At 45.3% G+C, this 11,856-nt stretch overlaps 1 protein-coding gene and 2 non-coding genes across 3 annotated transcripts; all 3 read right to left on the reverse strand.

Annotated features, from left to right (window-relative positions):
• Window positions 1-2,580: 2,580 nt before the first annotated feature.
• Window positions 2,581-10,193, reverse strand: SSR4 (signal sequence receptor subunit 4). Its single transcript, XM_063123076.1, has 6 exons — window positions 10,085-10,193; window positions 6,613-6,731; window positions 5,703-5,777; window positions 4,750-4,839; window positions 3,888-3,953; window positions 2,581-2,713 (listed from the first exon to the last, which is right to left on the reverse strand). Exons 1-6 carry the CDS (start codon window positions 10,149-10,151, stop codon window positions 2,609-2,611), a joined length of 522 nt encoding a protein of 173 aa, XP_062979146.1. The 5' UTR covers window positions 10,152-10,193; the 3' UTR covers window positions 2,581-2,608.
• On the reverse strand, window positions 4,944-5,081 carry LOC134397022 (small nucleolar RNA SNORA42/SNORA80 family). The gene has a single exon (XR_010025312.1). It is a non-coding gene; the product is annotated as a small nucleolar RNA SNORA42/SNORA80 family (small nucleolar RNA).
• On the reverse strand, window positions 5,997-6,133 carry LOC134397021 (small nucleolar RNA SNORA42/SNORA80 family). The gene has a single exon (XR_010025311.1). It is a non-coding gene; the product is annotated as a small nucleolar RNA SNORA42/SNORA80 family (small nucleolar RNA).
• Window positions 10,194-11,856: the final 1,663 nt, after the last annotated feature.

An 11,856-nucleotide genomic window follows, 5' to 3' on the forward strand; every position in this document is an offset into this window, starting at 1 on the left:
TGAGAAAGCCACCTCTGTGAGGTGTGGTGGAATGACTTAAAGACTTTTTGAGGAGTTAGCTACTGACCATGTGTTTTTATGCTTATTAATAAATGGGGGCCCATAGTTAAATAGAATAGCATATGCCTTACACGAGCACAAAGTCCTGAATTCAGTCTCTGGTATCTCTAGACAAAAGAAGACCAAGTAGCAAAGTTGGGACAGACCCTTCCCTGAGACTTTTGCAGAGTGACAGTCAAAGTAGCACCTAAACATAGGCTAGATGAATGCAATGTCCAAGTCAGGAGATTACGGCAGTATACGTTACCATTTAGCGGTCATTAAAATGGCTAGCATACATAATATAGAACCTATTATTAAAGTCAAATTCTAAGAACCAGCCAGAAAAAAAGGATAATGTTCCAGCCTTACACACCAGGACCCTGAACACATAATGAAAAAGGAAGATTCTGCCCCTCTTTGAACAGGTAAAATTGGAGCCTATGTAACCAGAGGTCCTCTATTCTTACCCATATTAAAGACATGTCTGTAATCAATACATATAACAGTTTAACTATCCTTTGTCTTCCCCATGAACTGGAAAATGGGGGGAGGGTGGACGTTCGTAGTCTTGCCACAGAACCGTGAATGCAATTCCCAGGGTTTCTTAAGAGAATCCATACCAATTAAACTGGTGCAGCAGACGCGCAGGGCTACATCAAAGAAAGTGAATCTCCAGTGATATCATAGGCAAAGCAAGCGGGGTGGGGGTGGGGAATAGCAAATTAACTTTCATTCGACTTTGGGGGCTTGGCAGCATATAAAGCAGCCTTCTTCAACTTGGTGCCCTCCAGATGTTTGGAACTACAACTCCCAGGATTCCTGACTACTGGCTATGCTGGCTGGGACTGATGGGAGTTGAAGTCCCTAAAGAACACCAGGTTAGGGAAGGTCGATATAAAGAATAGAAATATGTAAGCCTTCAGTGTGCTACAGTAGATCAAGAATTAGAAACCTTTGGGCCAAATCTGGCCCTCATAGTATGGGTTGTGACTATACATTACTTTGGAACCCTATTTCTAAACGGTCTGATGCTGGAAAACAGGAGGGAAATGGGTTTCCTTCTTTCTGCTCTGAACCCAGCACTTAGCTACATCTGTGCAGGCATTCACCTTTTTCACTCATCTCTTCCTCTATGACTTGAGCTGGGAGGGCTTACTGAAACTTTGGAGCACAAGTCATAATCTCATATGCATACAGTCTGGTTTATAGCTCCATGTTGCCCCCATGTCCCCGTCTTTCCATTTCTATACTGTGATGGGAGAAGAAGCCACTGCCACTCCCTTGCCTCTGGCCCCACTCAGAAGATGCAGAAGCAACCCAGTCATCAAAAAGAGGGAATAAAAGGAGGCCACAAGTGGCAGGAGCCAGTGGGAACATTTTCTACCCGCTCTTCACACATTATGTTTCATCATTCATGCATTTAACAATCCAACTTTTTGTTTAAACAAATACATTTAATGAAATTAACTGGACTTAACTTCCTTGCTGGATTTAGCTATCCGCCTACACAGACTGGAGGCCCCCAGAAACCCTGAGTTGTAACAAAGGTAAGAGTCCCACCAATTTTCTTCTAACTGGGAGGACGTGCAGCATTTGAAGCCAGGGATATCCATAAACCCCACACGACTTCTGGGAAAGGGCCAAGATGGTTAACAGAGCAACTAGCAATGCTAACTCATTATGTCAAGCGGGTCAGAGAAGCAGTAGCAAACCACTCTCAATGGCAAGCAAGGCCAAGCTATCCTCAAGCAGAGAGAGAGAGAGCTATCCAGACAGCTTTGCTTGCTCACTCTAAAAAACAGCAAACAGGGACCTGTCCCTAACCAGTCCCATTCACTGCCTTTCTGGGACCACAGTGTGCTCTTCCTGTCAGAGATGCTCTCCCTGCAGCCCCTTTGTAGCTAGCTTTCCCCCTTTAATCTGGCATTAGCATGACTTTAGAGCAGTGGTGTAATCCCACCCGCACTGCATTGCTTCACACAAGGAGCCGCTGTCATTAGGCGGATAAGGAGCTGTGGCATGAATATTGCTGCACCCAGGGACAGACTGCTTAACAGGATTAAGGCAAAGGAAGACAGACCCAAAGCTCAAGGGTGGAAAGGCAGCTGCCATCACAGCCGATCCCCACCACTGAGACAGCCTCTGCAGCTAAGACAATCCAGGGCATTTCTTTAGCGAAGGGAAAGGTGTGTGCAGAGTTACAGGTCCAGTCCAGGAATCCGCACTTGGCATTTGCTACGCTGAGTCCTTTTTAGCTCTTTCTCACTCCTTTGATTCCATCAAACCTGCCATCCTGAGACCCAGTACGAGCAAATGCCTGAATGAGTGATTAAGCAGAAACACTGGTCATTCTACTCTTCACTTCACCACCACTACCCCAAACCAAACCAATGAATAGCAGACCTTCAAGAGCCATAGCCTGGCAGGCCACTTGGAGGCCGTATTTATGTATAGTGAAGTGGCAAAGGGCAGCTGTTGTGGAAGTCCAGTGTACAGTAATCTTTAGGCTCCCGCTGAAAGGACACAGAAGACAGTACAGTTGGTGTGAAAAGTTTATTGAAGTGACTTATGCTTGGATGTTGCTCTTGGCACTGAAGGCCATGTAATAAACAAGGAGGCCAATGAAGGCTGCCAGCACCTCAGTGGAGACCCACGGTCCATTCCAGGCTCCCTGTGACAGGCAAAGAGGGAAAGAACAGAAATAGGTTGGTCGAGCTATGCAGACGTGAAGAGATGCACAAGGAATTATGCAGCTGAATCTCCTAGGTATCACCACTTTGGGATCTTCTCTATACTCCAAGGAAAGAACACAGCACAGCAGTGGTGAGGACAAGGGGTCCTGAGAGACTTAAAAGACAAGCTTCTACAAAGAGCAGGGATTTGCATTCAGGTGTAGGAATCTTCTTAATAGCCATGCAGTAAATCAGGGATCAGGTCTATCACTGGGGAAACACTGAAAACCCATACTGTCCAACTATAAGATTTTTGTTTCTTTTGGGATGTGCTAGATGACTTTGTTTTCTAGGGGGAAGTGCTTGTGGAGGTAGAAATTTGCCCAGACTGGTCAAGTCATCAGCCAAAGTCAGCTTTAAGTTATCTCCTAGTCACTTACACCTCAAGTGAGTAAATGGAACCACAAAGGAAGATACTGACACTTAACATTGCACATGGCTGCAGGGATTCTTGCAGAGTGTATAAATCAGTATTTGCCAAAGCGCCATTGATCTTTGTGACTTCCCTCCATCTTTTTAAAGCACGCTTCAAGGTGTGCAGGAGTGACGGAAAGCTTTAAAGTGCAGTAAAATCTCAGAAGCCAGGGAGCTGTTTTCTAATGGCTGAGATTTCAGTGCTAGGCATACCTCTTTATTGCCCCACCACCACCACATCCCTTTTCTACTCCCCAACTCTTGCACACTATGTATCACCAATCTTCCTGGACTCCTCTCCTTATGGTCTCCTGGTTCTTGCCAATTTTTAGTAATTTCAGTATCTGAATACTGATAGCAGGGTAAGCCATGCAAAACAGATTCAATTTTTTTTTTAAAAAAACCCACCTACCTGCAGAATCTGGATTTCTTCTGCCTTTGAGGCCAAAGAGACAAACACCATGTTTGGACTATCAAGTAACTTTAAAAGTGCCCTTCATAGGACACACACACACAAACTGCATTGAGAAACTGCCAAGAACAACCTGGTTAATCCACCCTGCTCACAATATTGAAAGAGTTGCCTTGGCAGTAAAAGAGGCTCTATCCCATCTCTTCTTGGGACAACGGCCACCCTTGGAAGCATCTCCCCCCCCCCCCCCACAGAACAGCAGGCTTCCCCTGCCCCTTTTTACTCACTCGATGATCCACATTGACTGTAAAGAGGGGCTTGATCTCGGAGACGTCCTCATTGTTGCGCTGAGCCTAGGACAGGGGAAAAGATTGGGCTTACATGCAAGTCAGTGAATTAAATGGGACTCCTCAATGAACAGTATTCTCCCAGCAGGTCTGACACCATCACCATTTCCCTACACTGGGGCACGTAAACGCCACCCTACATCCGAGACAATTTCTATATTGGAATTTGGCACTTGGACTGAAAGATTCCCCATTTCTGCCCTACGCTAAAAAGCTCTACAAGAATAGGTCCAGTGGAGAAAGCGAGAAGGTATGATAGACTGGCATAAGGTTTAGCAGTTGAACAGGAAAATTGCAGTGAGCTATTGATTTAAAGGTTTAAGAAAATATTAGGACAATGTTCTCAGAACAACGTCAAGGTAGGTGAGGACAATGCTTAAATTCTTGTTTAAAAAGGCACTGGGGATCAGGTCTTCATATGATCCTTGCCATCTGCCCTGGAACGAAGCCTCACTCTTTACTCCAAGTGTGTGAAGACAGGTTGCAGTTGCTCAGTGGCAAGGGAAAAACACTCTATACATGCCCTGAAGCCTATCTAAAAACAGGCACAAACAGGAAGTGGAATGGAGAGATAATTAATGCTAAATGATTACAAGACAAAGGGTAGAGACGATAAAGCTCAACAGTATCTGCAAAACATTTGTCTTACTTATAGTACTGGAAAGGTCATGCCACTGATTTTTAAATTACTATCAAGTTCACATGCTGAAAAGTATTTGCCAGAAATCTGACTGCTTATAACACGGACTCTGCACTGTCTACCTAAGCCTTCTCCTTCTACCCACAAGAGTGCCCACCTTACCTTGCGCAAGACGCTATAGGACTCTTCATCAAAAAACTTCACCTCATAGGTGCCAGAGCGGGCCAGCTTATGCTCCATGCTCCAGGAGACCTGCCCAAGAAAGGGATAACTGGATCAGTGCTGAGAGAAGCCAGACCCTCACTGACTCGACAGGGACAAACAGACATCACACACACACACACAGTTACATGTGTAGGTGTGCCACCCGCTTCAGTAGCCAGGGCTACAACAAGCCGAACTAGCCAATGGTTCGGGGTAGCAGCTTGCTTTAGCATGGAGTACACTACGGAGAGATCTATGGAATCAGACCCACCATAAATCCAGAGCCATGCGTTTGTGAAAGGAGACAACTATCTCCCCACTCCCTAGTTATAGTGCACAAAGGCTGGCAACTTGTTCAGCAATGCCATCATCAAATATACACCCTAAGCCAACAGGCCGAACTAGCTGTTTACTAGCAAGTTGCACATGTTTCATATTACCAGGCCACAAACATTACTGACAAACTATACATACTGGAAAAGGCTCATTCTACAATATCCTTGCTCAGATACTGTTCAAGCATCAGTAAAGTGAACCAGTAGTTTTGATACCAGGACACAACTCTGGATTGCTTATTTTCACTTGTTGCATGGTTTTGGTAAGTGCGCTTTTCTTTGCTGTTACATTTTCAAATAATGAAACCAAAGAATGTGAAAACAAATCAGAAGAGAAAGCCAGGACTCTGGATTTTAACACAATATCACAAGTTGTAGAAAAAGCTGACGGTAGCACATTTCCCAAACCTGACAAATCAAGGTGCTCATTCACAAGCCGAGAGAACATATCTTGCCCAAGGCTGCCCTGAAGATGTATGACTGAGCTAAAATGTCAACTTGCATCCAATACTGTCCTGTCCACAGCATGCCACTGGCATTTCACTGCCTCTACCAGGAATCACTGCTTGTTCTTACCTGGTAACGGCCAACATCTTGACCCCGAGTGACAGGAAACTGCTTGCCATTGACATCTGCATAGAGGGCAACATTCTACAAGAGAAAGTATGAGGAATATAACATGAACAGAAATCCACAACACACCCTCATGTTGAAAGCTCAGTGTAGCTTTTGCCACCCTTCCTCAACAATGGGATAGGCAGACCCTCCTAGTTCAAATGCCCTACAAACAAGACAGCTTGAAGGGCCATTGACAAGAGGCCCAGAGAGGTATGGCTCCTAAACATGCTTTTCTAGTCTTTCCCAAAATGCACATGTGCCACCCGCTTCAGTGGCTGAGGCTACAGCAAGCCAGACCAGCCAATGGTTCGGGGAGGCAAGTTACTGTGGCATGGGGTACACTATGGGAGGCCCATGGAATGGGACCCACCATAAATCCAAAGCCATGCTACCTGCTGAGACACACTTATTGCAAAACTGGAACTCTGCCTCCTGGTTTCCAGACCCATACCAAACCTACTAGATCAGGGGTGGGCAAAACTCAGGCTTGCAGGATCTACTTCTTTTAGAATCTAGAGATCCATCAACTGGAGCCTTGTGCAAGACATAAGGAATGCTGAGCCAAGGAAATAAAGAATTCTAAGCCTAGGAATTTGTTTTGATTACCAGTACTGAAACGGAGCATGCAGTCTGTCCACACACAAAAATCATTCATGGTTATCCCAAACTTTTTTCATTTTAGCAGCATAATGGAGTGTGTGGTACTGCCATTTTCTTGCTTCTATTGTTAAACAATTGGGAGTCAGACATGGTTGCCAATGTACTGAAAAACATGCAGAGATGATCCAGATTTATTTTCTGCTCACCACTGGACTAAAACTGAAATTTCCTCTATAAAGTGAAAGAAGCCAAGTATACAGGCACTCACCTGAGCTCCATTCTTACAGGTGAGGGAGATCTCAACAACAAAGACTGTCTCCGAAGAAATAACAGCATCTGAGGTAGTGTAGTAGGATGGAGAGATGACTGGTTCTGTGCAGGTTTCAGCTAACAGGAAAAAGAAACTGGCTTAGGAATCAAAACATCTAGAACTTGTAAAAGGAAAAGACAGCATTTGAGCCTATTCATAGAAGATGGTCTACTACATGGCAGAATTTCTATGAACTTAGCATGTCATATCAGAACGTATCTCAAGATATTTCTAGAATCCACCCAATGCTGTCATCAGCTGCCTCTGCTTGCTTAATGAAAGGAACCAATCAGAATGATCAGACCTCATCAGAAAGAAAACACACTTTTTTAAAACAACAACACCCCTCCCCCAAATGCAGAAGTCAGGGCTCTGCATTCAGATTTCTAAAACAAGACTGGCATGCATATACGTGCACATATGTATGCAAATCTATTAAATATTTCTTAAGCTGAACTCATCATTTTTTTTTTTTTTTTTTTTTTTTTTTTTTTATTTAAGGATTTTTATGCCGCCATTCAGCCAAAAAAGGCTCTCATGGCGGCTTACAAAAGTATTTCTTGACAGTCCCTGCCCACAGGCTTACAATCTAAAAGACATGACACAAAAGGAAAGGGGATTGGGAGGGAGGAGGAGGAGGAGGAGGAGGGGGAAAAGGAAAGCAAACTCAGGCACTACAATCTTAGTTGGAAAGTTCAGCAGTTACAGGTGACAGCAGGAGGGAGGGGGCTCTCAGCTGGAGCTGGACCCAGGCACGGTGGAGAGGTGCCTGGCTGCTGCTTCCTCCCTCTCTGGTGGCCTCTGCAGTTACAGTTGGTAGCAGGAGGGAGGGGGCTCTCAGCTGGAGCTGGACCCAGGCATGGTGGAGAGGTGCCTGGCTGCTGCTTCCTCCCTCTCTGGTGGCCTCTGCAGTTACAGTAGGTAGCAGGAGGGAGGGGGCTCTCAGCTGGAGCTGGACCCAGGCACGGTGGAGAAGTGCCTGGTTGCTGCTTCCTCCCTCACTGGTGGCCTCTGCAGAGACAGTTGGTAGCAGGAGGGAGGGGGCTCTCAGCTGGAGCTGGACCCAGGCACGGTGGAGAAGTGCCTGGCTGCTGCTTCCTCCCTCACTGATGGCCTCTGCATGATCATGATTCACCTCATCTCAGGGTGCTTCCAAACAAGTCTATTACTGTGCAATTACTGTGTCTCATCCACATAATTTTAACCGGGAGGGGCAAGGGGGGTCCAGAAAGTGTCACATTCACTTTGTAACCCTCTTGTGTTTTCCCATAACTTCTTTGGTCTTTATTCTTACCAGGAAAAATAAGTTTAGAAGGGAAACACAGAATAGCTTCTGACTGGCAGTGATAGGAACTGACCACCTGAAATCACTCTCAGTGCAGTAGAATCCCAGTTGAAAAATTCCCTTCTCAGTCATCAGCTCCCTTTCTACTTTTAGAACAGGTCTTTTCTGCCATGCTCAGCCAGCCTGAGCTAGGGAATGTTGATTTATTATGATGTGGTTTATAAGTTTCATATTGTAATCTACCATTTTACAGACATTTTACTGTTAATTGCTTCAACAGCTTCACTAGAAATTGGTTTATACATTAAGCAAGCTCAGAACAAACATTATGTTTCTATGCATGCCAAATCTCATTTCAAACCCCATTAAAGCAGGTAAGAACGAATAGTCCACCGTGAACAGTTCAGCACTTCATCCATTGTCTCATTAAACATATGTACAGCAGCAAATGTATACATTAGAAAGCCATACATGCCAAGAAAATTGCTTATGGCTCCCCATCAAGTTGATCTGCAGTGGCACACATTTGCTGCTACATAACATGTGAAGAGAACCCAAATCTCAAGAGGAATAGGAAGGACTTGGAGATGGAAAATTTGCTCAAGGAATTTAGGGGAGGTGTGAGGGGAAAAGACTGACATCCTTCTTTGCACAACTCTAGCTACCGGCTAAGAGATCAAAACTTCACCTCCACCATGAACTCTCTCAGAATTTATTAAGAGCTTCTTTTCTTCTGGATAATTTTTCCCAGTCGAGGAAAGGGCACTCTATCACTAGTAAGCCATTCTCTCTCAGCCGTCCCATATACAAATTGTAAAAATGGGAAAATACTGATGTACCTTACAGGATCATTGGAAGCTCCAAATTACTCTCCATTCACTCTTCCTCAGCTAGATGCCCTCCCAAAGTCTTGGACTACAACTCCCATTTTCCTCAGACAGCATTAGGTAATATATCCAAATTCACTATTTACTTAGTACATCATCTAAAATTGATCAGAAATTTTGCAGATGGAATGACTACCATATTTTTCTTTACATCTGCTCTGTTTTAAATTAGTGCTAGAAACAGATCTGAGTAACTTAAATTGTCAAAGGGAAAATGGCCATTGCTCCTTTATCCCAGCATGTTTGGGGCAAACAGAAACCAGGTCTGCAATGACATGAGGAAGCTTTTAAATTCTTTAAATCTTCATCAGCCTCATGAAGAATTAAACTCAAAACATTAAAACAAAAATGAAGAAGTGTGTGTGTGTGTCTGCAGCTCATAATAACTCATAAAATGGAACGGTGAAGTTGTTACACAGACAAAGTCGAATGCTACACGTGTTCACTCACTTCAAGTCCCACAGAGTATGATTTACTTTCAATTAATTATGATCCAAATTAGATCATTATTATGATTGGTTGGAGGGCAGGGAGATCTCAAGTAGCTACAAGCTACCTGGTGAATGCTGGGAGTTGAAAAACTATTTTTCCTGTCTAAACATGTATAGTATTGCACCCTAATAAACACATCCAAACAGATGCAAGAGTTCTGTCTGCAAAACACTGGTCCCTTGTGAGGCACAGATCAGAAACAAAGACATATGCGATAGCCCTTATGTTAGCAAAACCAGAGATTCGCTTTAGATTATGTACTAACAGTCAACAGAAGCCAACCTGGGTATTACATCTATCTATCTATCTATTTATTTATTTATTTAGAATCTAGTTCTTTCCCCAAGGCGTGAGCTCACATGGTTATTCCGAGGAAAAGGTGGTGCAACCTTCCACGTATATTGCCCTGAGCTGTGCAGTATACTTGGTCTCCCGCCCACCTCCACCCCACAACAACTCTGCAAGATGGGCTGCGAGATAGTGAGAAAGTGAGGGGACGCAACAGAGCCCCCGCGGCTCTAGCTACTCCATATATTGAGGACTAGAGACATGGCAAAATCCCTTGGAATTATTTCTTTTTTACAAAAGAGAGAGAGAGAGAGACGCGGACGAGAAAATGGGAGACGAGAAGGGCCGTACCGGGAAGCGGCCAAGGGACCAGACCAGGCCCCTGGCCGGAGAGTCTCTCCACACCGCGGCGCGGAGGAGAAAGAAGTGAAGGGAGGCCCACAAGAAGAGCTACGGAAGCCACGGAGGGTCTCCATACCTCGCACCCCGCTCAGCAGCAACAGCGCGGACGCCAACCACGACAGCCCCAGCCCGACCCCCGCCATGGCCCAGCCGTGAGAGAACGGCCAAGGCCCAACCTGCTGCAGTTAAGCCGACGCGTCCGCCTCCCGCGCCGGGGACGTCGGGAAGGGCCACTAGCCAATCAGCGGCGGCGCCATTCTCGCCCTGGTCCGTTCGCCACGTGACACGGGGCGGCCCGAAAGGAAAGAGACGTGGCCTTCTGAGAAGAGTTCTAAAATGGCCGCTCGCGACTTTTGTCGCGCTGACACCTTAAGAGGGCGGAAGCATCCGAAGGGGCCTTACTGCGCACGCGTAGTATGGATCCAAGTACTATTTTGCCCAGGGATGAAGGAGGGAGGGCGTGAAAACATGGCCGCCGGAGACTTATTTAACGCTGATGCAGCGACTGGACAAAGGCAATAAAATGGGAATGATTCGCGCATGCGCAAATTATCCATCCGCGGTTGCGGCCCAGACGTTCCCGTTTAATCAGAATCACGTTTAAAAAAGTAAATGTTGCGACATTTACACAGTACAATCCTATCCTTGCCTACTGAGAGAGGTAACTCCTATTAAGTTCGATGGGGCTTGTTCCCTTAAGAGGCGTTTCCAAATAGACGTTTTGACTGCTTTGTAGCAGAGCTTGTCTGTCATTGGTCACCGTTTGAATACTTGCCGTTCCCATTGGACAAAGGAGGCGAAAAGGCAGGACGAGAGAATGTAAGCCAATGAGCTCTATCTTATGATAGGAGGTGAGCATGGGAGTTGAAGGTGCGCCTGATTGGTCGAGGGAGACAGCGTGATTTATTTATTTTTCATAGGTGTGCCGCTTGGAGGAGGAGGAATGGGAGCCATGGTAACCAAGCCATCCCAGTGGGACTATGAACAGGGCTGGCGTTGTCCCTGCAGTTTCTAGTTGCTGATCCCCTTAATAGGGTGTGTAATGCAGAGGCCACCAGTGAGGGAGGAAGCAGCAGCCAGGCACCTCTCCACCGTGCCTGGGTCCAGCTCCAGCTGAGAGCCCCCTCCCTCCTGCTGTCAACTGTAACTGCTGAACTTTGCAACTAAGGTTATAGTGCCTGAATTTGCTTTCCTTTTCCCCCTCCTCCTCCTCCCTCCCAATCCCCTTTCCTTTTGTGTCATGTCTTTTAGATTGTAAGCCTGTGGGCAGGGACTGTCAAATATTTTGTAAGCCGCCGTGAGAGCCTTTTTTGGCTAAATGGCGGCATTAAAATCCTTAAATAATTATTAGGCCAACCAAAAGATCACCAAACAATGTGTAAGTTTTCAAGACCTCCAGATCTCTATGCCAGGCAAGATGTTACAAAACGTAGGGCTGTTTTTTGTTTTTTTTTACGGCTGGGATGATGCATTGTGAAAAAACTGGTGATGGTGAAGTCACCGTGTCTGCGAATTCACTTAGCCTGAGTTGCGCTTGTGTCACTTTCATTAAGCTAAACGTATGCAACCTAACTGGGGGTAAATCTCATTGCAATTAGTGGGGCTTGTCCTAGATTTTTAGGAAACAGCTGATTTTGCTTTATTGGACTTGCTGGGAAGACTATTCAGAAAATGTGAACCCACCTCTCTTAAAACAATATAAGTGGTCTTATTATAAAATAGAAATGCCAAATGTTTAATGATAAATAAAGCATTTAAAATAAAAAAATATATTTAAGGCTGCCACTCGATGCATGTTTAGACAGAAAAAAGCTCCTACAGTTTCCTGCATTCCCCACCCAGCACTTC

Source organism: Elgaria multicarinata, chromosome 3 (genome assembly GCF_023053635.1).
Source record: "Elgaria multicarinata webbii isolate HBS135686 ecotype San Diego chromosome 3, rElgMul1.1.pri, whole genome shotgun sequence".
In the NCBI taxonomy this organism is placed as follows: Eukaryota; Metazoa; Chordata; class Lepidosauria; order Squamata; family Anguidae; genus Elgaria; species Elgaria multicarinata.

Coding starts and splice junctions, on each gene's coding strand:
- SSR4 (XM_063123076.1), bottom strand. CDS start 10,151: ATGGCGGGGGTCGGGCTGGGGCTGTCGTGGTTGGCGTCCGCGCTGTTG. Junction 5,778..6,612: donor CCTGTAAGAATGGAGCTCAG/GTGAGTGCCTGT, acceptor TTTCTCTTGTAG/AATGTTGCCCTCTATGCAGA. Junction 4,840..5,702: donor AAGATGTTGGCCGTTACCAG/GTAAGAACAAGC, acceptor TTTCTTGGGCAG/GTCTCCTGGAGCATGGAGCA.